This window comes from Thalassophryne amazonica, chromosome 5 (genome assembly GCF_902500255.1).
Source record: "Thalassophryne amazonica chromosome 5, fThaAma1.1, whole genome shotgun sequence".
In the NCBI taxonomy this organism is placed as follows: Eukaryota; Metazoa; Chordata; class Actinopteri; order Batrachoidiformes; family Batrachoididae; genus Thalassophryne; species Thalassophryne amazonica.
This window is the reverse complement of record NC_047107.1, coordinates 74,279,386-74,305,797: the sequence shown is the minus strand read 5'-3', so window position 1 is coordinate 74,305,797 and position 26,412 is coordinate 74,279,386. Positions and strand designations below refer to the sequence as shown.

Below are 26,412 nucleotides of genomic sequence, written 5' to 3'. Positions count from 1 at the left end.
TAGATCAGTGGTTAGCACTATTACTTCACAGCAAGAGAGTCTGGGGTTCAATTCCACCCATGTCCAGTTCCTTTCTGTGTAGAGTTTGCATATTCTCCCTTGTTTCTTCCACCATTAAAACTTGCACGTTTCGGTCTGCTCCTTTCTCTGCTCTTGACCAAGGTAGTGTCTCTATATATGGAGTTGGTCCAGAGCGCTGGACTGTGGCTGCACACTGCTCCTAGTGGTTGGATTTTGTCTAACAATAATTATGATGGGCTAAATGCAAAGGTCAAATGTTGCTGCATGTACAGTGACAATAAAGGCCCTTCTTCTACATTAATTCTTTGTGACCCAGATTCAACAAGGTGCTAGAAATATTCCTCAGAGATTTTGGTCCATATTAATATGACAGCGTCACACAATTTGTCACACCATTTGTCACACCATTACACCACCACCTGCTTAATTGTGGACACAAGCCAGGACGTGTGCATGATGTCTTGTTTTTAATGCTAAACTCTGACTTTACCATCTGAATATTGTTGCAGAAATTGAGATTCCTCAGACTAGGCAACTTGTTTTTTGTTTTTGTACCCCCAGAAGAGCGCCTCTTCTGCATATCAAAAAATATTATACATATATGATAATATGCACATAAAGAGCTTTTTTCTGTTCTGTAAATGAAATGTTTTGACTGTTGGTTGAAGGAAAGATGTTATTTGATGGTGTACTTTTCTCAAATAATTTTCCATTAGTTAATCAACTACATAGTCAAAACAATCTGTTTTCTTGTATACGCACACAGACAAATGTCTTTATATTTGCAGTATATATAAGCAGTGGAGGTGTTGTGTGGGCCGCTGAAGAGGAGGTACTGCTGGCCCACCACCACCAGAGGGCGCCCTGCCTGGAGTGCGGGCTCCAGGCACCAGAGGGCGCTGCCGCATCATGGGAGTAGCCTGGGTGACAGCTGTCACCCATCACCAGACACAGCTGTTCTACTCAGCACCAAGGTATATCAGGAGGACGGCGTCTCCACCTCAGTGCCGAGATATCGCCTAAGACCAAGGTAGTATTCTCTGCAGGTACACATTGCATTATCAACTAAAACCTTGTTTTCAGGACTGGTGACTACTAAACACCTCATTTTGGGATAAGTACTCACCTTCCTGCTATTCTTGCCAAGAGGTGGAGGCGGCTTCTCCCCTCTCTGTTACGGGGTGCGTTCATCCACTCCTGTGTGTTGTTGCTCTCTCCTGCCAGCAGTACCGGATCCGACGAGCGGAGGCAGTGGCCACCTGGGAATTCGGGACTTGGCGGTTCCAGTATTTCCAGGGTTCGGTGGCAGAGGAGATCTGGGTGGTTCCGGTTCGACTGAGACAGACGTCTCCTACCTTCGAGCCTGCCCACACGACACCAACGGATTCGACCCCAAATTGTGTTTGTTGTATTACTCGTGCTGGTTTCTGTAGTAAATCTTGTTATTTACTCTCTCCATTGTCCGTTCATTGCGCCCCCTGTTGTGGGTCCGTGTTCCTACACTTTCACAACAGGAGGCCTGTTTTAGCAGTGCTGTTATGCTATTAGTGAAGGCTAAGTTCTGAATATAGTAAAATCGTGGACGAACATTAATCACATTCCTAAAGTGATGTGGTTGTAGTGAAATGACAAATTGTTCGCGTTAAGCGAGCATTAGTGAGAATCATGGGAACGTTCCAGCATTTTTAATAAGCATATGATACTGAGCACAAACACTCATTGTGGTTTATTCTGGGAATCTGGTTACACTGTGTGCCAGCCAATTTAAGATGAACAAGATTTGACAAATCTTAATGCAAAAAAATCCTTCTGCCCGCTCACTTTATGCATCACTGTGTTCTCATTGATGTGAAAATTATAGACCAGATATGTGAGTATCAATGTGTGTGTCTGTTTGTGTATGCATGTATGGTTGCTGAGCACACCTGCTTATTTGGGGATGTTTGCATGTGTATGTTTAGTTTTTCTGTGCTTTGTCTTTCCTGGTTCATTGATCGTCCTCTCTGAACTACATCTGAGCATCAGTGTAGTCGGGACACATCGCCAAGTTGAAAGCAGCAGAGTCTTTTGTATGTACACAGCAAATTTAAATTGTATGAGCTTGTTATTGTGTTATGACTTTGCTTTGGAAGGCTAATTTTCAAATTGATCTGAATTCATTGTTTGCTTCCGCGTGAGGGACCGAGATCAACCGAGACCCCCGCCCACTCGTCCCCCTCACTCATTGATTGAAATTTCTGATAGCGACTGTACAATTACACTGAAATGCAAATATAGAGGTTCATGCCAACAAATATTCATCTCATGTTGTGATGAGCTCATTCTTGCTCGATGAAGATGTCTGTGGGAATCATCATTCTGCAAAAGGACCCTCAGAGAAAGATGTGGGTGGGTATGTGGGACTGCTGTAACAGTTCTGTCTAGCGGTTTCTTTTCCACTGTGGAGCATCATAGATTAGCCATAACCGACCAGGAGAACCCATAAAACTCTAAAATCACTTTAAGGTTTTAAGTGGCCCCAGCTCAACACAGACCAAAGCCTGTGTATCCATGACAACATGAAGATGTGATCCACTTGCAGCCATTGACTTGTCAGTCTGAGCAGAATGCCGAGGTAGGAAGAGGAGATAAGGAGAGATTCAGTTCAATTTGCTCTGGATGGCTGCTTGCCCGTTTTATAAACAGAATAAGCATGTTGCCATCTGAGCTACACAGGAGTAAGCATGGAAAAATAGAATACAGGGTCAGCTTTATGTTGCGATAAATAAGACCCCATTTCATCCCCAGAGATGTGAAAACTTGTACTTGGTTGTTGCCTTTCTCATTCCCCCCCCACTTTTTCCTCCTTCAAGTTGTTTTCACGTTTAAAAAGACGCTTCAATTCCATTCAGTTTATTTCATTTATATAGCGCCAAATCACAACAAAGCTGCCTCAAGGCATTTCACACAAGTAAGGTCTAACCTTACCAACCCCTAGAGCAAGCACACAGGTGACGATGGTAAGGAAAAACTCCCTCTGATAATTTTGAGGATGAAACCTCAAGAGACCAGACTCACTGCTTAGGTCATACTAATAAAAAACATTCTAATCCAATTACATTTTTTCCATGAATCTGATTGGTTAATTGTGTGAGATTTCAGACCATAAAATATTGTGTGGATGGTGGCAAAATATTAAAAATGTTTCACATTTGATGTGTTACTCCGCCCCCGACCGAGTTACTGTGCAGGTGTCACTAATGGCCCTTTCAGCTGAGAGCGACAGAAACTAGTGTAGTGACGATGATCCTGAAATATGTGGATTTAATATGTTTAACTGGATTGATTGATGGATTTACTGTGGATTTAATTCAGTGCAGCTGACAAGAGGGAGAAATCTGTAGGTCTGCTCACAGAATTTCCAGTTTGGCATGAAGATGCTGTTGCGACGGTAAGCTTTGACGAGCCGACCACACTCTTTCACAACGATTCACCGACCGAATTACTTAACAGAAAAATAAACCCTGCAAATGAAGGAATTGGATTAGAATGGGAATAACCCTGTTGTGTCTGATGATTTGTGGACGTTCATGCTGGATTATGGTCGAAATATCCATTTTGCCGGATATTTGAAACTCAATTTGCAACCGGAAAATCCAGCATGATCATCTGCAAATCATCAGACACAACAGAGTTATTCCCTAATTTTAACAATACAGAAGTACATCAAATTTTTGAGAATTATTAAGTCCACGCAGGCATCCAGGACAGCACCAGTTGGTTTGGGGGGGCATCAGCACCACAGGCAGGGGTCATTCACATCATCAGTGGGCCTTTCAAATCAAATCAAATCAAATCAATTTTATTTATATAGCGCCAAATCACAACAAACAGTTGCCCCAAGAAGCTTTATATTGTAAGGCAAGGCCATACAATAATTATGGAAAAACCCCAACGGTCAAAACGACCCCCTGTGAGCAAGCACTTGGCAACAGTGGGAAGGAAAAACTCCCTTTTAACAGGAAGAAACCTCCAGCAGAACCAGGCTCAGGGAGGGGCAGTCTTCTGCTGGGACTGGTTGGGGCTGAGGGAGAGAACCAGGAAAAAGACATGCTGTGGAGGGGAGCAGAGATCAATCACTAATGATTAAATGCAGAGTGGTGCATACAGAGCAAAAAGACAAAGAAACACTCAGTGCATCATGGGAACCCCCCAGCAGTCTAAGTCTATAGCAGCATAACTAAGGGATGGTTCAGGTTCACCTGATCCAGCCCTAACTATAAGCTTTAGCAAAAAGGAAAGTTTTAAGCCTAATCTTAAAAGTAGAGAGGGTGTCTGTCTCCCTGATCTGAATTGGGAGCTGGTTCCACAGGAGAGGAGCCTGAAAGCTGAAGGCTCTGCCTCCCATTCTACTCTTACAAACCCTAGGAACTACAAGTAAGCCTGCAGTCTGAGAGCGAAGCGCTCTATTGGGGTGATATGGTACTATGAGGTCCCTAAGATAAGATGGGACCTGATTATTCAAAACCTTATAAGTAAGAAGAAGAATTTTAAATTCTATTCTAGAATTAACAGGAAGCCAATGAAGAGAGGCCAATATGGGTGAGATATGCTCTCTCCTTCTAGTCCCCGTTAGTACTCTAGCTGCAGCATTTTGAATTAACTGAAGGCTTTTCAGGGAACTTTTAGGACAACCTGATAATAATGAATTACAATAGTCCAGCCTAGAGGAAATAAATGCATGAATTAGTTTTTCAGCATCACTCTGAGACAAGACCTTTCTAATTTTAGAGATATTGCACAAATGCAAAAAAGCAGTCCTACATATTTGTTTAATATGCGCATTGAATGACATATCCTGATCAAAAATGACTCCAAGATTTCTCACAGTATTACTAAAGTAATTAGTACACAGTATTACACAGTATTATTTCACATGGAGACTGTAGACCCTTCAAGAAGAAATGTTTCTTTTCTTCTTCTTTGATGAAGAATGACAATCACTTTTCTGAAGAATGTCCTTTTGTTCCATTTTCACATTGACTGATAACTCCTATTACTGTTGTTTATGACATCTGACTACAACAGGCTAAAGGGGCCCTGACACAAGCATGTTTTTGATTCAACAGCATGGCCTGTGTCGTGATGTGTCCTGCTGGAGAGTAAACTCGTCTTTAACTGGTGCAGACAGGATGCCAGAGGGGTGCCAGTGTGTGCTATTGCGCACAGAGCATTTTGAAATTCAAAAACTCTTTCACGCACAAATGTTGTGCTATGTGGTGCGATCTAATCTCCAATACGATGTGCAGCTCGTCAAGTGGAGTAAACAAGAAGTGAACAGAGCGAGTGGAGACATCAGCGGATCGCATCAGAGCGCAGCTCGTTTGAAGGATTAAAACAAGAAGTTAAATATGTCATAAGCATACTTTAAAGGGTCCCTGCCACGCCATGACGTTTTTACATATTCTTGAAGAATAAAAAAAGCTTTTCCCACATGTTGTCTTTGGTTTTGTACCATAAAATTACACTGAACAAGGATTTAGACATTTTGTTACCCATCTGAGAATTTGAATTTTCCGCCTCTGAGTTGACCTACTTTTTCGCTGCGACGGATGTGACGTCAGTTGAGTAAATGTGTCGCAGCGCGGCTCTGTTTGCCAACACGACAGACACGGACAGCGAAGGCATTGTGCGCGATTATAGCGAAGATTTAAGTGACATATCGATTGTTTTTGAAGAAGATGAGGAAGTTTCTGATGAAGATATTAACGGTGTAAATAATGAGCGGCTCCAAACCGTGTATGTTCCAGCCGAACGTGACAGAAAGAAGATGAAGCTGCAGCTGTCAGCTGACATCAACAGTGCTGTGGAGGACGATACAGAATGGTTTGTTCACTCACCACTTTCTTATAAATGATCATTTATTCCTGGCACGGTGTGTTTGTCTATGAAAAAAAAAATATTTGAGCAGAACAGAAGGTTGGCTCCAGAGGATGAAACTGGAAGCCAGTGTAGTCGGATGATGGTGATGGAAAAGTACTCCTTATTTTGAATACAACACAAGCTGGTAGTGCCACCCTTCTGTGCCCCAGCACAACCGCACAAATTGCCAATATGCGATATGATGATACTTTCTGCAACAAAAAATAGCATGGATTGATGTTCAAAACAACAGTTTATTCTTTTTGTATTTGAATATTTTTTACTTTTTTCTACAAACCATGTAAATTAAACTTTCTAACTATTTCATGTGCTGACTCGTACTGTGAAGCATCATGTAGGCATAGTGTGCCACTCTGAGGACATCTACATCCAAACACACAATCGAGAAACTAGCCAGCTGTGTGACACATTGAGGATTTTCGCCACCACGTTGCATCTCCACCAAGACTGCAGAAATTTCCCTGCAACAGCAAGACTCGATCATGAGTGGCATCGGCTGACTGTGTTCAGATAAGGATCTGAAAAAAAACAGAACAATGACATTTTTGTGTTTTCCAAATACACATATGCATGTAAACTGAACAGCCTGTTTTTTGTTCAGACTTATGTTCATTCAAAGTAGATTAGATGTGATACAATTTATGATAACATATGTTCTGTATGTGTATTTTAGACAGGAAAGTCTCCATTTAGCATAAACATTTTTCTACAATATTATGTCTGATAAAATTTGACAAATGATATAGAAGTAAAATTTTCTTTTATTTAGAAATCTTTTCCCCCCAACCCATGTGGGTCTACAGCTTTTCAGATAAAGATTTGCAATCATTTGCTTTGAATAAAAAGTGAAGAATTAGCAATCACAAGAAGCTGACTTATAAATGATTAAATATATACAGAATGTACAGAAACTTTATTTTCAGTGATTTTAGAACAGACTCCTGAATTTAAGCACGCTGTGCTGCTCAAATATTTTTTTTCATACACAAACACACCGTGCCAGGAATAAATGATCATTTATAAGAAAGTGGTGAGTGAACAAACCATTCTGTATCGTCCTCCTCAACGCTGTTGATGTCAGCTGCGCTTCATCCTCTTTCTGTCATGCTCGGCTGGAACATACATGGTTTGGAGCCGCTCATTATTTACACCGTTAATATCTTCATCAGAAACTTCCTCATCTTTTTCAGAAACAATTGATATGTCACTTAAATCTTCGCTATAATCGCGCACTATGCCTTCGCTGTCCGTGTCTGCCGTATAGGTAAACAGAGCAGCGCTGCGACACATTTACTCGAATGATGTCACATCCGTCGCAGCGAAAAGGTAGGTCAACTCAGAGGCGGAAAATTCAGATTCTCAGATGTGTAACGATACGTCTAAATCCTTGTTCAGTGTAATTTTATGGTAAAAAAAACAAACACAACATGTGGAAAAAGCTTTTTTTTTATTCTTCAAGAATATGTAAAAATGTCATAGTGTGGCAGGGACCCTTTAACAGCTGCACACTGTGGGAGCTTTTCATTCTAACTTTCACCTATGCCTCCAGCTGGCTGACAGTGCAGTGGATTTGTTTTGTGTGCGTGTTGTGTGTGTGTGCGCGCGCGCAGAGTGCAATGGTACCAAACATATCAACAAAATTTGCACCCTGATGGAACCAGATTGCACTCTAAATGCAATGCAACACAAATGAAACGAATAATTCATGTCACGTGACGTACAACACACCAATCAAATGACAGTCAACTCAGCCGTTATATAAAAATGCCTATTTCATAGTAATTACAACCTGATCTGAAATATAATCCTTTTAAGAGAGATCTGTGGCAAACTTTGCATCATGAAGCTAATGATAAAATATCTAGCACAACATTGGTCACAAATACATTGTAGTTCTTTAGAAAATGGTGCATTTACCCTGTGTTTCATTTGCTTAAAATGTGGGCACTAAATCAGTCATCTGTATGCGCTCCACTTTATTGCCTTTGATCCCAGGATCAGCCTCGGTCCCCTGAGCTGTGTGTGTCAGACAATCCCTCTTCTGTTTAGTCGGTTAAACGGGCTAGAATATATACAAGCAGCTTTCACTGAACTCCTTGTGGAGTCCAGACATCACTGTACACCTACAAAGTAATATAACACCTTCTGCCAACCTTCTGTTCAATGTAAAATATAAGACACACAGTTACAGAGCATTTGAACCTGTGAGATATTTGGTGAATATGTTTATCTGTAAATACAGTCAGTTCCACATGTTGTCAGTTAAAGATTTAATGACCACTAAAAAAGAACTGTTTTATGTCTTAAATTTTCTTTCCATTGAGCATATTTTCTTTAAGGAGTACATGTTTGGTCTGGGAAAAATATTAGTTAACTAAAAAATGGTCCTGCACAAAGGCAAAATGCTGTTTTGTTTTTATCAGGTAACTTGCTTTATAGCTGTCAGGCAGAGGTTATTTCCTGGTAGTATGATTTTATCAGTACATGGCTTTCTTATCTGACCTTTGATATTTTGTTCCACAAGATATTTTACAAGGATAGGTGGAACTCATATTTTGTTTCTGTGTAGGTGGAGGAGGTGGTGGATGTTGGTACTTTTGCTGCAGAGGACATCCACATACCCAGCATCTATGTGCACAGGATTGTCCAGGGAGCCAGCTACGAGAAAAGGATTGAGGTACAAAGCATTTAAATGAGTGCATGAACAGTGAAATGGTGTATTGTGTCCATCGTGTATATATAATTTCTTGATCTTTCTTTCTTGATCACCTTTTATTTTCCGATTGCTGGCTGACCTGGGAGCCTGGTGTTCATTCCTGATGGCTCTTCCTTGATCAGTCGTTAACGTTTTCATTTGATCCTGACTGATTTGATTCTTTGATAGAAGTTATGTATTTGCTACCATTTCTGCATATGTCTGTCTGTCTTCCTTTGGTTGTGTAATTATGATGAAAGGATTCTGGATCAAGGAACAGATCCTGACCTTTGCCCTGATTGTTGACCTGTGATCCTGGTTTTTGTGACTGACTTTTGATCAAGATCATTGAGCTTTGATCCTGAATACGTAATGCTTTGGCTCTTTGATAGAGGTTTTGTTTTTATGACTTTTTTACTGATATAGTATCACTTTGTTGAACTCATGTTTCATTATACAATTTGTTAATTAGCAATACTAAATAAATATTACTCTAACACAGTGATTTTCAACCTTATTTGAGCCGCGGCACCCTTTTTATATTTACAAAATCCTGCGGCACACCACCAACCAAAATAATATTATAATTCTGTTACCTCTGGTTTTGTGCAAAACCCAATTATCGCAATAGAAAATCGATACAGAAAACACCGCATTTTGAAAATCCTCAAGCATTTTGCGCTCTGATCTCAAGTAGGGCTGTCATGATTAGGAATTTCTGGAGACGATTAATTGTCAGACAAATAATTGCGATTGACGAATATATTGTCTATTTTTTTCTTTTTTTTCCCCCTTCTTTATATTCTACTATTGTAGTATAATTACACAACTCTGGAAGAACGTTTGGCTTCTCTGAGTGGAGAAACTGGGAATAGTGCAACATTTTATTTTTATCTTCATTTTACATACAGTCCCAACTTTTTCTGAATTGTGGTTGTTTCTGTTGCATTTCTGAAATTGTTTCTCCTCATCAGTCACGTTTTGTGCTTAAACACTGCATTAAGCCCATATTGAACAAATAAATACCTTTGGAAAGTAACAGCTGTTAAAGTTCAGAGTTCTCACCTGCTTTTTGTGATCTGTGCATCTGAATATCACCACAGCTTCTTCATGTCAGGGTTTTTTTTTTGTTTTGTTTTTTGTAGCTCAGTTCATTCATATATTCTCATTTTTTAAATATATTTTTAAAGATATTTGACCGTTTATTTCATCTCATGATCTCATAAATTCAGCATACGATGCGCACATGGTGTGAACAGGACGGTAACGGCAGAATCACACCTTTAGAGAAAGTTCAGAGAGAAGTAAAAGCAGCTTCATGTTTTGGTTTTGTTAACATGTTCACTCGGGTTAAAATCCTCTCGCTGCGCACTGATGATTCTCAGACTGTAACGTGTCGCGCCTGCATTCAGGAATCTCCCTCACGCACCCCCTCCCTCGCAGTCTGCAGCTTGTTGACTCCGCGTGCGCACACACACAGACACACACACACACCAACAGCTTTGCATTTTAGACGGCTTTTGAAGAAGACGGCCACTGTTTTAATCGGCCGTCTTATCCAAACGGCGGCTGCAGCACAATGACGTCAGATTCTGAGTCGTTTTATGCTTTGTGGATAAAATAAATAATTCACGGTAATCGCGAATATGAAAAATAATCGCGATTGACGAATATTGTAATAATTGTGACAGCCCTAATCTCAAGTGTTTTTTTTTTAGATGTGTCGACACTTTTATTCACAATAATCTGCCACTCTAATATTCACGGAGCGCAGAGGCTGCCTTCAGCAAACCCAGTTGTGAGCGGGAAGGCCCAAGTCTGACCACGGTGACATCAACGGAGGTCAGGCCGCCTTCCCCGCACACCTCCACAGCCAACGCGGTTTCTCCTTCCCCAGAGGAGCCAGGCTCCGTGAGCAGCTGAGATTCACGCTGTAGTCAGCAACCCATAACCATGGAGACGCACAACGCTATGTGCGCAAGTATGTCTGTTATACTATAGTACAGCGCTTTGCTCCCATCTACTGGAATATAAGAGCATTACATCATCTGCCACACTATTACAGCACATACACCCGATAATGGTGATATTTGATAATTGCCCACGGCACCACTGACGATCGATCACGGCACCCCGGTTGAGAATCACTGCTCTAACATATGTTTAGAAATAAATGCATTTGGATTATCCATTTGTATTTTTGTACTCAGTCACAAGTAGTCCCACAGCATGCTGTCCCACAAATCCCAAGGCATCTCTTTATTTATTTATTTATTTATTTATGTATTTATTTATTTTTTAGAAACGTACAGTAAAGAAAAGCCAGGAAGAGAAGCCCAAACCAAAGAAAGACTCTGATTTTGTTCGAGAAAGGATCATTCGTCGGGCTGCTCTGGAATTTGAAGATGGAATGTATGGTATCCTTTGAAAATAAGCAAGCAGTGAGAAAATCATACACTCTGGTCTTTGTGTTTATGGTACTTTTTCCTTTGCAACAGTTGAAAACAATTCAGGTTGACAAGTGGCCACAGCCAATTTCCATGGTAAAGAAAAGGTTTATGTTTACAAGTTTGATACAAAGGCAATTTATGAATTTCCATTTGATATTGATAACTTTATCTCTTGGAAACACCTGCAAGAGGTACAAATTATTTCAGTCAGCAAAGGCCCAGTAGAGTTTTTGCTTTGGTGATATCTTCAGGTTAGACTGATTTGCATATGCTGTTCCTCGTAGATCAGTCTCATGCAAGGGTGTGTGTGTGTGTCATTATTGTACAGTGCATTGAATGTCTGTTTCAGATGAGAAAGCATGATAGTAATAATGTTCATTTGCCAGTCACCATTTATCTTCTAGGACATGTTAAACATATCACTCTGTAACACATTGCATATACTTTGCATATCTTGAATTTGCGGTCCTTTATTATTTTATGCATCATATGCACAATAAATTATTTAGTCATATAGATAAAAACAACTTTTCAGCATAATTGATGACCTTATGTACATATGCTTGTTTGTGATCTGACTCTCCCCCCCCCCCACTCCCAACTGCATTTTTCCAAGAATATAGTTATCATCATTAACAAAGAACCAATTAGCCAACCTTGGTATTGGCATTCCCATGCTGGCCAGCAACTTTATCAAACCTGACATCACTGTCCACCTCCAAAGCGAAAATGGGATTCTGGGACTGGTAAGATGCCAACAAAATGTTTTTTGTCTTTGTGTTTCCCCCAAGCTTCAGTGCTTTAAAGTGCTACTACATAAGCTAGCAAGCAGAAACAGAAACCTGTTTAAAACCATATTGTTACTGCATGGATATAGCGAGATGAACAGCTATTTGTTTTTGTGATAGCAGTCCTCGGTCCTCGTTGAGGCCCTCATTTGAAATCTGCTGTGTTTGTTATGTAACACATTGTGGTTGTTTGACACTTTGTCTTCAGTTTAGTTTTTTGTGTCCCCCCCCCCCCCCCCCCGTTTTTTTTTTTTTTTTCCATCAGTATTTGCTGGTGCTGGATGAGCTTTAAACAAAAGCTGCTGCTGCAGCTCTGGAATGCCTTTCCAGTCAGATGTGTTGACAGGCGTATGTAGGCGTCTGTGTAAATACATTATTTTTCAGCTTCTTTTAATTATGAGTGCCAGTTTGGTAGAAGTACTGTTTCATACCATCCTCACTTCTCCTCTCCTCTGCCTCTTTGTTGAAAAAGAGAAAATCGATGCTTGATGTAATCAAAGAAACAACATCTTATCTCTCTCCTTTTAAAACACTGGGGTTGGTCAAACTGAGTGACGTATAAATATATGTGCATCTGGCCTTCTCTGTGGACAGTATTGTTTATCTTAATCATTCTTTGCACAGGGACCGTATCCCACAGAGGATGAAGTAGATGCAGACCTGATTAATGCTGGTGAGAGTCACCCTGTTCCATGCCTTCTGTTCATAAATGTCAAAATTAAACTAGGGAAAAATGAGGGACAAGCAGGAATGGCTGTTAATTTGTGGTCAAAATGTAATTAACACTATCTACTAATGGATTATTTTCCATTCAAACCTGCTACCTCTCCTTATGTAGGGAAGGAGACTGTCACTGTGCTTCCTGGTGCTGCCTATTTCTCCAGTGATGATTCATTTGCCATGATCAGGGGGTAAGGCTGTGATGCACACGCTTTCACCATTTACGTTTGTGTCTAAAGTGTGTGTCTCCAACCTTGGTGACAGCAAAAGCTACCTGAAGGGTTAATATAATCAAATCAAATCAATTTTATTTATATAGCGCCAAATCACAACAAACAGTTGCCCCAAGGCGCTTTGTATTGTAAGGCAAAGCCATACAATAATTACGGAAAAACCCCAACGGTCAAAACGACCCCCTGTGAGCAAGCACTTGGCGACAGTGGGAAGGAAAAACTCCCTTTTAACAGGAAGAAACCTCCAGCAGAACCAGGCTCAGGGAGGGGCAGTCTTCTGCTGGGATTGTTCCAAATCATTTTGGAAACCCAATAGGAGGTATTTGCTTTGTAGTTATTAAATGACCTAATAAGCTACATCACACTGCTGCATGTTTTCAGTTGTATTCGCTAGTACATTGTGTTACAATGAATAATGTCCTGGTTCACTTACAATTAACTAGGCAAGTTGCATATGTGAGATTGAGGTAAGTCCGTTATCGATAATGAAATGGAAGAGGCATCTTGTATGTAAAATTCTGAATTCTCGAGAAACTGAAAGTGACATTCAAAATGTGAATTTTAGATGGGAAATGTAGTCATGAATATCTGTCCCAAAGCAGTTGACTTTGTCACAAAGCAGTCCATAAGGCAACAAGGGAGTGACATGTAAGAGCCTACTATGGTGATTTATATGATGCCAGAACACTGACGGTGAAGTTTGACATGTAAAATAAACTTTAGTATTGCAAGAAAAAACAAACGTAGTTATGGGACTGAAAACAGTTGCAGTGAAATGGCACCTTGCAGCCCGCCCCTCAGGTACTCCCCTTTATGGCAACATGGTGACTAGAGAAGTGAAACTGAAAACACAGTGTTGAAAGCGTTAAAAAAGTCATCAGTGTTTTTCAGCATTCTCATTGAAACATTGCCATGTCAAAAAATGTAAAGATTGTGATGGTAAAAGTCATCAGTATTCAAAAATATGTATCAGAATTCAAAATAGTGTTTGAAGACTGATTGGAAAACACATCAGAATTTTAAAATATACTTGCATAAAAATGTTATGTATTTATTGCCTGTTTTATTTTTCAGTGCAAATTGTTCAGTCCCAGTCTGTACCTCTGGGATTTCACAGTCTTTTCATTTTGTGATTGTTACAGCATTAAATGCCTGATTTTGCAACAGCTTTTTCAAGAAACTGGATTGAAAGTTGCAGTGGTTTTAGATGTGGATTTATGTTTTATGTACAATTAAATTGCAGGAACAATTTTCAGAAATAGTTGATCATTATTATTCATTATTTTTCTATATGTGCGTATTCAAATTAAGGGTCACAGGGAGCTAGAGCCTATCCCAGTGGTCATTGGGCGAAAGACGGGGTACACCCTAGATGGGTCACCTGTCCTTTGCAGGGCCGACAAATATAGAGAGACGAACACATTCACACCTATAGTCAATTTAGAGTCACCTAGGGACAACCTTGGAACATTGTGGCAGCTCCTCATTTTACTAGAAAATGCTACAAATATCATGAAAGGGAAAGCAAAATATTAAACTTTTGTTCTGGAATAAAAGGCAAAATTGCAGACTTAGATTGAACATGGAAGTGCTTTATCAGAGGAAGACATTCTTACCTTAGGTTGGAGGAAATGTGAAACCGTAAATGCCAATGCTTTCTAAACTGCAAATACCCAGCTGTAATATTAGGCTGCTATACTGTTAGTCAGAGTGCATGTCACAGTCACAGAGTTATGTACACATGAAAATGACATCCAAACCTTTTTTTTTTTTACGTTGAATAATGCTTATTTTCGCAAAACCAAAAGTCATCCTTATTGATTTGGCATATTTGACAACACAAAATAATAAGTTCATCAAGGTTTCTTTCAAAATGATGTTTTATCAAATGAGCCACAGGCCAGCAGCTCTTATAATTAAAGAAGACTGTTACTGCAGGACATAGCCACAATTTCTAACACTGGACATTAACAAGTGGTTTGTGTCACCAAAGCAGCAAGACGAATGATGTGGCAATATTTCTAAGCTCTCTGGTTGTTATTGATTTGGCAGCTGTCTGAGATTGCCCACCCGTGCTCCCTGCATCATCACTTGTGTTTGGTCACCAAGTGGAAATTCAGTAGTGCTCATAAATAGTGCTGTCCAGTCATACTGGCGGCTACATAACAGAACCATGCTGTCTTTGTATGTGTCTGTGCGTGCGTACATCTGCTGTTGTGAAAACAGATCAGAGTCCAAAGTCACTACGAGAGAGAATCACAACATATGGTTGATGGCAAGACAGCCTGCCACAAGTGCAATGCTAATCTAAATCTAGTGCAGATTTGAATTCCCTGATGACATTTCAAACCTTGGTCGCTCCAAAGTGTCTGTATGGCTGAAAAATTGCTACACTGTGTGTGTGTGTGTGTGTGTGTGTGTGTGTGTGTGTGTGTGCGTGCGTGCGTGCGTGCGTGCGTGCGTGCGTGCGTGCGTGCGTGCGTGTATTGAGCTTGTGCAGCGGGTAAAATAAGTATTGAACCATTGTTCTCAGTAAATATATTTCTAAAGGTGCTATTTACTGGACATTTTCACCAGATGTTGCTAACAACCCAAGTAATCTGCACATACAAAGAAATCAAACCATAGATGTCCATAAATTAAGTTATGTGTAATAATGTGGAATGACACAGGGAAAAAATATTGAACACCTGAAGAAAGGGAGGTGCAAAACGGCAGGGAAAGCCAAGACACCAGCTAAAAACTGCTCTTGTCAGTGCAAATTAATGTCAGCACACTAATGCCTGTATGAGGTGCTGGTAACAAATTATGAACAAGAAAAAGTCAGCAACTCGATGCTCCATGTAGGGTCCTTTAATCATGAAGTTGGCAATGGTTCATCATATTGTCTTCATCAGGGAAATATGTTGCAACACCCTGACTTCATAAAAATAATAATTTACCCACAAAGTGCTTGATAGAGCAATATAAACAACATACTACCACGAGGTGTTTGCATGTTTCCACAAGTAGATCTGGAGTTGCGTCAAGAAGGGCATCTGGTGTAAAACTTGTGCCAAATCCCAATGTGGATCTGGTACAGATCACCTGTGGGCACCTGTTTGTTTGTGTGTGTGTGAGGGGGGGGGGGGGGGGGGGGGGTGGTTTGTTAAAGGAAGAAAGTGTTACCTTTTGTAACAAAATGTATCTTATAGAAAACTGGGATATCAGAAGACTTATAATGAAGATTCTGTTGGGAAAATTCTCCCTATTGTCTGAAAGTTCAAAATTAAATTCATATGTAATCATAATAATCAGTCACTGTTTTCTAATGTGAAAGTTAAATTCAATTGATTAATGAAAATGTATTCAGAAGAAGAGATGTCCTCAGAAGAAGGTATGGCATCTGTTGTAATGAAGCCACATTTGGCAGTTCTATACTGATGGTGGAACCACACAGTAAAATCAGCAGCAACATGTAATTGTTATTGGCTTGGGACACAATAAAAGATGTAGAAAATTGAGCTATAATGTTGAGTTAGTGAGTTATTGAACAAGCTTCTAATTTCAAATGATTCTGAAGCTGATGGCAGTCTGCATCTCTGATTTCCTTCTTCTCAGGGGTCACATAAACCTGACGATGCTGGGAGCCATGCAGGTGTCAGAGTATGGCGATCTGGCCAACTGGATGATTCCAGTAAGTGACTGCTTTAAAGAGTCTATCTGTTCTTTGGATCATCTTTCTGTTGCTCTATATAGTTTTCAACAAAGTCATTATCTGTGCTCCATCTGCTAGATATGAACACAGCATGAAGTGAATATCATCACGATTCTGTGAATGTGATTCAGTGAGAGTTTTATGGTGCTATTACTCGAAAGATCATTTTCCTTGTGTTGATGTATCTACGTACTGCCTGTAGAATTCCAAACATAGCTTCCTCCATCACTGTTCTTTAAGCAAGACCTTGCATGACTGTATACTCAAAAGAGTTCATGTAAATTCAACCGTTGTGTGTGTTACAATCATTACTTTTTAATGACTTTATATCTAAATAAAATACAAAGTCTAAGTGATGGAACACTGATTACTTGGTAAAGAAGAATATTGTACGAAAGGAAAACTGAGTATGTGTGGGGTTTTTTTGCCAAGGTAACTACATTTACTCTTCTTTATAACTTGTGAAGAGAATTGCTTTTCCCACCTTTTTTGCTAATGGACGTTATTCACCATCTAAAGATGGTGAATAACGTAGCATGAAATTGGAAATGTTTTATGTAGGAGTTGGTGATAGTGTACTCTGTGTGATTATGGTGATTCTGAACATTTAATTTAATATGCAAAATGCAGATGGATATTTTCCAGTTGATGGCTTCAAAATGTTTTTACTACTCCACTCAGCCAAATAAAAGGGTAAAAAACAATACATGGAAAAGAAGGGGTAAAGGATAGTATTATTATTTTTGGGATGCTGTTTTATCATTTGCGTCACTGAACTTTATTGTCTCTGCCCCTGATTGTTTTCTCTCATATCTATTGTTTGATTAGTGTGATTGTACAGAAATGAATGCGACAGTTCTCATATAAAATAACGACATTTGGACCTAGTCAAAAATTTACCTAATTTTGTTGTGGAACCAATCCCAGTAATGATAGAAATGTAAGAAATTTTAAACATTGTTCATCAGTCATTCACCTTACAGCATTTTGCTCTTTATGCCAACTCAACAGTTCCTTAGTATGCTTCACAGGAAAAGCAGTTGCGGGAGATGGCACTGATACGTAGGCATTTACTCTGAAACTACTAATATTCAAAATTAGTACTCTCAAACGTCACGGCACGTCAACTCCTGCCGGCATGTCCCAATTGTGGCAGGATGAGTTAGACTTCACCCCGGTGCATCTCATTTGGGGTGCGCAAAAGAAATATTGTAATGTGGAAATTAAATTCAATTGAATACACCACAAAGACAAGATATTTAATGCTCAAATTGATAAACTTTATTGTTTATGTGCAAATATTTGCTGATTTTTAAATGGATGCCTGCAACACATTTCAAAAAAGCTGGGACAGTGGTATGTTTACCACTGTGTTACATCACCTTTCCTTCTAACAACACTCAATAAGTGTTTGGGAACTGAGGACACTAATTGTTGAAGCTTTGTAGGTGGAATTCTTTCCCATTCTTGCTTGATGTACGACTTCAGTTGTTCAACAGTCCGGGGTCTCAGTTGTTGTATTTTGCACTTCACAAAATAAATAAATAAATGAATAAATATAGAAATAAATAACTGTTTCCTGTGAACACCTAGTGCCTCTTACACCTCCACTTCATTCATTTTAATGATAATTTGTTTGGGTCAAACCATATTTTCAATGTGTTCATTTCTTCAGTGATTTCCTCCAGAACTATCTGCCAAGCTAGAAAACTGCTGCATCCTAGTAAGAGCAGAATACTACTGGAATGAATTTGAATAAGGGAAGCTGAGTTTTTTCCTCACCAAAAAATGGATGCTGTACTCACTGCAGTTTATTGTCTGAAATAGCCCCAGATTCTATTTCAGAGCTTCAAGAATTCAAACATTTTCGTGCGGGTGGTGTTGGGGGGGTAATTTTGGGTTACAGCTTTTTTTTTTTGTTTTTCACCATTTTCATTCCTGAATATGTCAATTGTAAGTCACTTTTGTGCGTATTAAAGTCACTAACTGGGACTCCTGTGTTGCGAGAAAGAAATGAGAATCGTCCTCTGTTCTGTTCACACAGCTCCAAACGCTGCACAGCTCTCTGTCGAGTCAAGTCAGAATGATACAGTCCAGTCGAAATTAATAACTTCAAAGTGAAACATTGCTTAAATCAAATGACACCTCTATGCAAATGTTGCAACACAAACTGCAGTCGATCAAAACTTTTTTTTTCCTCTCGAAATGAGACGTCCTGTGCTGACGTGCCACAGCCAGCTGAGCTCAGCTCAGAGGTATGGAAAGACATTCATGCCAAAATATCTGAAAGGAAATGCTTTTGACAAAAACTACAGATTTTGTGTATTTTTACTTAAGTCCAGAGATCAAGGATACAGTGACCAATTTCATATTTATTTACTTTAAGACTTGATAAAATGTTGTTGACATAGAAAACCTGTAAAGCCTACTTTTAGTATACAGAAAATTCACAAGAGGTATCGATAAGGGAATCGATAATGGCATCGATATCAAATCATTTTTGCTACCGCTCACTGGATGTTTTTTCTTTTTCAGACTGTTCTCTGCAGATCCTCTTGACCATATCTATGTGCTTACAGTGCATCCAGAAAGTAGTCACAGGGCTTCACTTTTACCATATTTTATGTTAGAGCCGTACAAATAAGCCGTATAAATAAAAACACAATATATTGATTTGCAAATCCTCTTCAACCTATATTCAGTTGAATACACCACAAAGACAAGATATTTAATGTTCAAACTGATAAACTTTATTGTTTTTGTGCAAATATTTGCTCATTTTTAAATGGATGCCTGCAACACATTTCAAAAAAGCTGGGACAGTGGTATGTTTGCCACTTTGTTACATCACCTTTCCTTCTAACAACACTCAATAAGCGTTTGGGAACTGAGGACACTAATTATTGAAGCTTTGCTAGGTGTAATTCTTTCCCATCCTTGCTTGATGTACGACTTCAGTTGTTGAACAGTCTGGGGTCTCAGTTGTCGTATTTTGCGCTTCACAAAATAAATAAATAAATATAGTAATAACTGTTTCTGCAACACATTTCAAAAAAGCTGGGACAGTGGTATGTTTACCACTGTGTTACATCACCTTTTGTTCTAACAACACTCAATGAGCATTTGGGAACTGAGGACACTAATTGTGAGTGTCATGATTTAGTATAAATGGAGCATCCCCAAAAGTCTCAGCCATTCACAAGCAAAGATGGGGCGAGGATCACCACTTTGTGAACAACTGTGTGAAAAAATAGTCCAGTAGTTTAAGAACAATGTTTCTCAATGTTCAGTTGCAAGGAATTTAGGGATTCCATCATCTACAGTCCATAATATAATCAGAAGATTCAGAGAATCTGGGCAACTTTCTACACGTAAGCAGCAAGGCTAAAAACCAACATTGTATGCCCATGACCTTCGATCCCTCAGACGGTACTACATTAAAAACTGACATCATTGTGTAAAGGATCTTACCACTTGGGCTCAGGAACACTTCAGAAAACCATTGTCAGTTAACACATTTCATCGCTACATCTACAAGTGCAAGTTGAAACTCTACCATGCAAAGCGAAAGCCATACATCAACAACATGCAGAAACGCCACCACCTTCTCTGGGCCAGAGTTCATTTGAAATGGACAGATGCAGAGTGGAAAAGTGTGCTGTGGTCTGATGAGTCCACATTTCAAATTGTTTTTGGAAATCATGGACGGTGTGTCCTCCGGACAAAAGAGGAAAAAGACCATCCAGATTGTTATCAGTGCAAAGTCCAAAAGCCAGCATCTGTAATGGTATGGGGGTGTGTTAGTGCCCATGGCGTGGGCAACTTAAACATCTACAATGACACCATCAATGCTTGAAAAGTACATCCAGGTTTTGGAGCAACACATGCTGCCATCCAAGCAACGTCTGTTTCAGGGACATCCCTGCTTATTTCAGCAAGACAATGCCAAGCCACATTCTGCACGTGTTACAATAGCATGGCTTCGTAGTAAGAGTGCGGGTACTAGACTGGTCTGCCTGTACTCCAGACCTGTCACCCATTGAAAATGTGCGGCGCATTATAAAGCGCAAAATACGACAACGGAGACCCCTCACTGTTGAACAACTGAAGTCGTACATCAAGCAAGAATGGGAAAGAATACAGCCAAAGCCCAGACACGAATCTGATTGAACATCTCTGGAGAGATCTGAAAATGGCTGTGCACCGACGCTCTCCATCCAGCCTGATGGAGCTTTTTTTTTTTTTTTTTTTTTTTTTCGAACATTTGATACAACAACAATTACAAGATAGATCAGTAAAGACAACAACAAAAAAGTTCCTACTGTGTACCCAACATGTCCGAAAAGGAGTAGGGTGAAGCATCAGCTTATTTATCCCTACCCCTTCTTCCCCACAACCAGTAATACCCTTTGCCACATATACACATAGATTCCTACACACCTAAACCGATATCAATATATATATATACATACACATACACATATACATACACACATCAACATACATACACATATACATACACATATATACACATATACATATATACACATATATATAAACAAACATAAATATACACCTACACATACCTACTTACATACAAAATACTATATATTTACAAGCCGAAGCAAAAAACAAAAACACCCTAACCCTCATTACCCTTCCTCCTCCCTATACCCAGAAAAAAACATATTTTTGTACCGCTGTTTGAACTGGTTCATGCTTGGACATTGCTTGAGCCCCACTCCCAATCTGTTCCACATCCTCACCCCACAGACAGAAATACAGAATGATGCTTTATACACAATTTGTACTGTTTGAAAATGAACCAAGTCTGTGAATTTTAAGAATTTGGATTGTAAAAATAGTGGATTTGTATGATCTCTATAGCCAGTATTATGAATAATTCTTATAGCTCTTTTCTGCATTACTGATAGTGATTGTGTTGTACCTTTATAAGTATTACCCCATACCTCTGCACAGTACTGTAAATATGGTAAAACCAGTGAGCAGTAAAGAATGCGGAGTGAGTTGTGGTCCAGAATATGTTTCGCTTTGTTTAGAACTGAAATGCTTCTTGACAGTTTACTTTGTATATGTTTTATATGAGTCTTCCAGTTTATCTTATCATCTATTATCACCCCCAGAAACTTATTTTCATGTACCCTTTCAATATCTACCCCCTCGACTTGTAACTGAACCTGTATGTCTGTATTACAATAGCCAAATAACATGTATTTTGTTTTACTTAAGTTTAATGATAATTTGTTTCTGTCAAACCATATTTTCAATTTTCCCATTTCTATACTGATCCTCCTCAGTAACTCCTGCAAATCCCCCCCTGAACAAAAAAATGCTTGTGTCATCTGCAAATAATACTAATTTTAATATTTTGGAAACATTGACAATATCATTTATATAAATTAGAAACAGTTTTGGACCCAATACTGACCCCTGTGGGACGCCACAAGCATTGTCCAAGCATGATGATGTATATTCCCCCAACTTCACAAACTGTTTTCTGTTACTTAAGTAGCTTCTCACCCAGTGCAACACCAACCCCCTAATCCCATACTGTTCAAGTTTATTGATTAATATGTCATGATTAATTGTATCAAAAGCCTTTTTAAGGTCTATAAATATTCCAACTGAATGTAATTTGTGGTCTATGGCGTTTGTAATCTCCTCAACTGATTCTATTAATGCAAGTGATGTTGAACTATGTGCTCTGAATCCATATTGACTATCAGTAAGTAATTTATGTTTATTTATGAATTTGTCTAATCTATTATTGAATAACTTTTCTAATAATTTGGAAAATTGTGGAAGCAAAGAAACAGGTCTATAATTTGTGAAGTGGTGTCTATCCCCAGTCTTATACAGTGGCACAACCTTAGCTATTTTCATTTGATTGGGAAATTTACCGGTTTGAAATGATAAGTTACAGATGTATGTTAATGGTTCTACAATCCATTCAATGACCTGTTTTACCACCACCATATCAATTTCATTTAAATCGGTAGATGTTTTATATTTACAATTATTCACAATGTCTATAATTTTATTTCCATCCACTGCTGTGAGGAACATTGAACAGGGATTTCTTTCTATGAGATTATTATCCCAATCCTCAGGTTGGGAATCGGGAATTTTTTCTGCCAAGCTTGGTCCAATATTTACAAAAAAATTTATTAAAACCGTTGACTACCTCATCCTTATTTTCCTTCTTGACATTATTATCAACGAAATACTGAGGGTAACTCTGTTTTTTATTACCATTTTTGATAATGTTATTTAATATATCCCATATTCCTTTAATATTGTTTTTGTTATTATATAATATGTTACTATAATATTCCTTCCTACATACCCGTATAATATTAGTTAATCTATTTTTGTATTTCTTATATCTATTTTCTGCCTCTTTAGTCTTTAGTTTTATGAATTCTCTATACAGTTTATTTTTCTTATTACATGCATTTCGTAACCCTTTCGTCATCCATGGTCGAGCTTGGATTTTTTGTTTTCTGTAGTCTTGTTTAATTGGACAATTTTTATCATATAATGATGTAAATATTTGTAAAAAAGTTTCATATGCACTATCAACATCACTTTCACTGTATACCTTTTCCCAGTTTTGCTCCTGTAAATCCTTCTTTAGTGTGTTCATGTTTTCCTCTGTCTGCACTCGCCTGTATTTTATTTTCTCCTCTGGCTGATTCCGCCGATGGTTTCTATTATAAACGATGAAAACTGGTAGATGATCACTAATGTCATTGATTAATAATCCACTCACAGTGTTATTCTCAATATCATTGCTGAATATATTATCAATTAAGGTGGCACTATGGGATGTAATTCTGCTTGGCCTGGTGATTTTTGGATATAAACTCATACTGTACATTATACTGATAAATTCATCTGTTATTTTATGCTTATTTGGATTGAGCAGATCAATATTTAAGTCACCACAAATGAACACAGTTTTTTGATTAGTTTTTGAGAACATTTTTCCCATACAGTCAGTGAATGTTTCAATACTAGATCCTGGTGCTCTATATATACAGCTGACTAATACATTTTTGCTTTTTTCTTCACATATTTCAATAGTTATACATTCTAATAAGTTATCAATCACAGTTGTCATATTGTCTACTATTTTATAATCCATGTTCTTATCCACATACACAGCCACTCCTCCTCCACTCTTATTTTTTCTGTTTACACAATTAAATTCATATCCATCCAGTTCAAAATCCATTCCTTTATCTTCATTGATCCATGTTTCTGATATAGCAATTATGTTAAATATTTTTTTAAACTGACTTAAATATTCTTTAATGTTGTTAAAGTTTGCATATAGACTTCTGCTGTTGAAATTGATTATTGATAATTTGTTATCCGTTTTAATGATCCGATTAAACTGTTCATCTGTATAATAGCAACAACTGTCATTGATATTTGAGAAGAAATTATTGTCCGGGTCTATATCGTGCTCCAAGTCCAGTACATTGTGGTCTGTGTATTTAAATGTTCTCAGTTCTACTTTTCCATGATCAGCAATCCTTTGAGTTATATCCTTCTTGTCTCCAGATGTAGATGAATAGGTAGTAGATGAATAGGTTCCTCTGGTCTGTGTCATGGTGTTGCGATGTGTTTGTGTCCTCATACCTTATTGGTCATATTTGTCCAGATCCTCGCTTTAAGAAACACTATTGTTCATATTTGTCCAGCTCCTCGATGTTCCTTATTGCCATGACTTTTGCTTGTTCTGGTGATCCGTTCAGTTTGATGAATATTTTACAGTTTGAAGTCCATGTGTGCTGGATTTTTCCCTGTTTCTTCAAGAAGCGTGCTTTCCTGGCGATGTCGGCATTCCGTTTGGTGAGATGTTCATTGATGAATACGTTTGTCCCTTTCAGTTTTCTTCCTTGTTTTAACAGTGCTGTTTTGTGTTTTCTGTTGATGAATCTCATGATGACGGTTCGTTTATCACCGTCATTTCTCCGGGGCAGAGGGTGGCACGCTTCAATGTTATTTAAATCCATTTCTATACCTTTAGATAGGAGGAAATCAGCAACCTGTTTTTCCACAGAGCTGACCTCCTGTTCACTGGGCTCCCCTCCGCTCTCATCTGTTACCGCCCGTGCGTAGGACCGTGGTTTGATATGAAGACCTGTGATGATGACGTCGTTGATTCTGGTGTACTGCTCCAATTCAGCCACTCTATTTTCCAGCTGCACCAGATGCCGGTCTTTCTCGGCATTCTGGAGCCGTAATGCTTTCACCTCCTCCACCAGATCCATAATTGATTTCTGTTGCTGCTTCACAACAGAAATCTCCTCTGATAGAAAGTCCAGAGATTTTTTAATATCGTCACCTTCCTCCGCTGTCAGAACCTTCTTAGGCCCCATGGTCGGCTTATGAGCAGCTTGTCGATCGGCGATGTTAACAGCCTGCGTTGTTTGTCACCGGGATGGATCTGCACTGCGCTGGTGCCGCGCGGCCTCGGTGTTTCCGCGCTGATGGATCCGCGGTGGCTGCACGAGGCCTCGGGGAAGCGGCACTCGTGACGCGCGGCTCTAATGACGCAGCGCGCGGCCTCAGTGAATTCACCACGTTGGGCGGGCCTCGGACGTTGTTGCTGTCCAGTCGCGGGGCTAAGTTGCTGGTTGAGGTGGTATTCCCACTGTCCGGGTTGGCAAACACCGGCGTGGCAGATGGCAACTACAAACACCACCTCTGAAAACTCAGGTACAAACTTTTTGCAGCTCGCTCTGACGACACGCAGCTCTGACTGACTGTGACTGACGCAGCTCTCTAGCTTGAGTGGTTCTGCAAAGAGAAATGGGCAAAACTGCCCAAAGATAGGTGCGCCAAGTTTGTGGCATCATATTCAAGAAGACTCGAGGCTGTAATTGCTGCCAAAGGTGCATCAACAAAGTATTGAGCAAAGGGTGTGAATACTTATGTACTCATGATTTCTTAGTTTCTTATTTTTAATAAATTGGCAAAAATGTAAAAAAATAAGTTAACTCCCCCCTTTTCATGTTGTCATTATGGGGTGTTGTGAGTAGAATTTTGAGGGGAAAAAAATTAATTTCATCCATTTTGGAATCAATGGGTGAATGTGTGAGGGTATGAATAATGATTAGTCAGTTATTATAAGAAAATGTTGAAAAAGTGAAGCGCTGTGAATACTTCCTGGATGCACTGTAAATGCACTGGATTTCTATCACGTGATTAATGATCATTTGAACGGGTATCCCTAATGAAGATGACAGTAAGTGTACTGTCAAGCCTCATATAGCTCAGTATTGTAAAAACAAGAATTCAGTTGCCAAAGCACTTTGGTAACTGAAATAAGCAGAGTTAACAAGCTCCATATCAGACACATATTCCATGTCCCTGGAGGCACAGTGCAACTGCAGTTTAAGTGCTCCAACATTCAGGCTAATGACTTAAATGCAGTTACTTGCTTAAGTGCTCATAGGTCTGATGTCACCTGTAATGAAGGAAGTGCTAAAAAGTCCTAATCTCTTTACCCATTTTCCTTCTGTGTCATAGTGTTCATTCATTTATATAAATATGTGTGAAATGTTTGGGCAGCATGATGGCTTAGTGGTATGCACTGTTGCCTCACAGCAAGAAGGGGCTGGGATTGCTTCCCATCTGGGCATTTCTGTGGGGAGTTTGCATGAACTCCCCATTCGTGTGAATTCCCGCCAGGTTCTCTGGCTCCCTCCCACTTCCAAAAACATGGCCGGTAGGTAAACTGGACAATTTAACTTGATCATAGTTGTGAATGAGTTTATCTATATGTGGACCTGTGATTCACTGGTGTCCTGCCCAGGGTGTACCCTGCCTCTTACCCCTTGACTGCTGAGAT

At 39.3% G+C, this 26,412-nt stretch overlaps 1 protein-coding gene across 1 annotated transcript in view; it reads left to right on the top strand.

Annotated features, from left to right (window-relative positions):
* oxct1a (3-oxoacid CoA transferase 1a) overlaps positions 1 to 26,412 on the top strand; it is a 239,173-nt gene that overhangs the window by 98,081 nt on the left and 114,680 nt on the right. The window contains exons 8-13 of the mRNA XM_034170540.1: positions 8,513 to 8,620; positions 10,941 to 11,055; positions 11,740 to 11,834; positions 12,501 to 12,549; positions 12,715 to 12,787; positions 16,430 to 16,505. Of these exons, the coding sequence (XP_034026431.1) occupies positions 8,513 to 8,620; positions 10,941 to 11,055; positions 11,740 to 11,834; positions 12,501 to 12,549; positions 12,715 to 12,787; positions 16,430 to 16,505 (516 nt within the window). The remainder of the gene's footprint in view (positions 1 to 8,512; positions 8,621 to 10,940; positions 11,056 to 11,739; positions 11,835 to 12,500; positions 12,550 to 12,714; positions 12,788 to 16,429; positions 16,506 to 26,412) is intronic.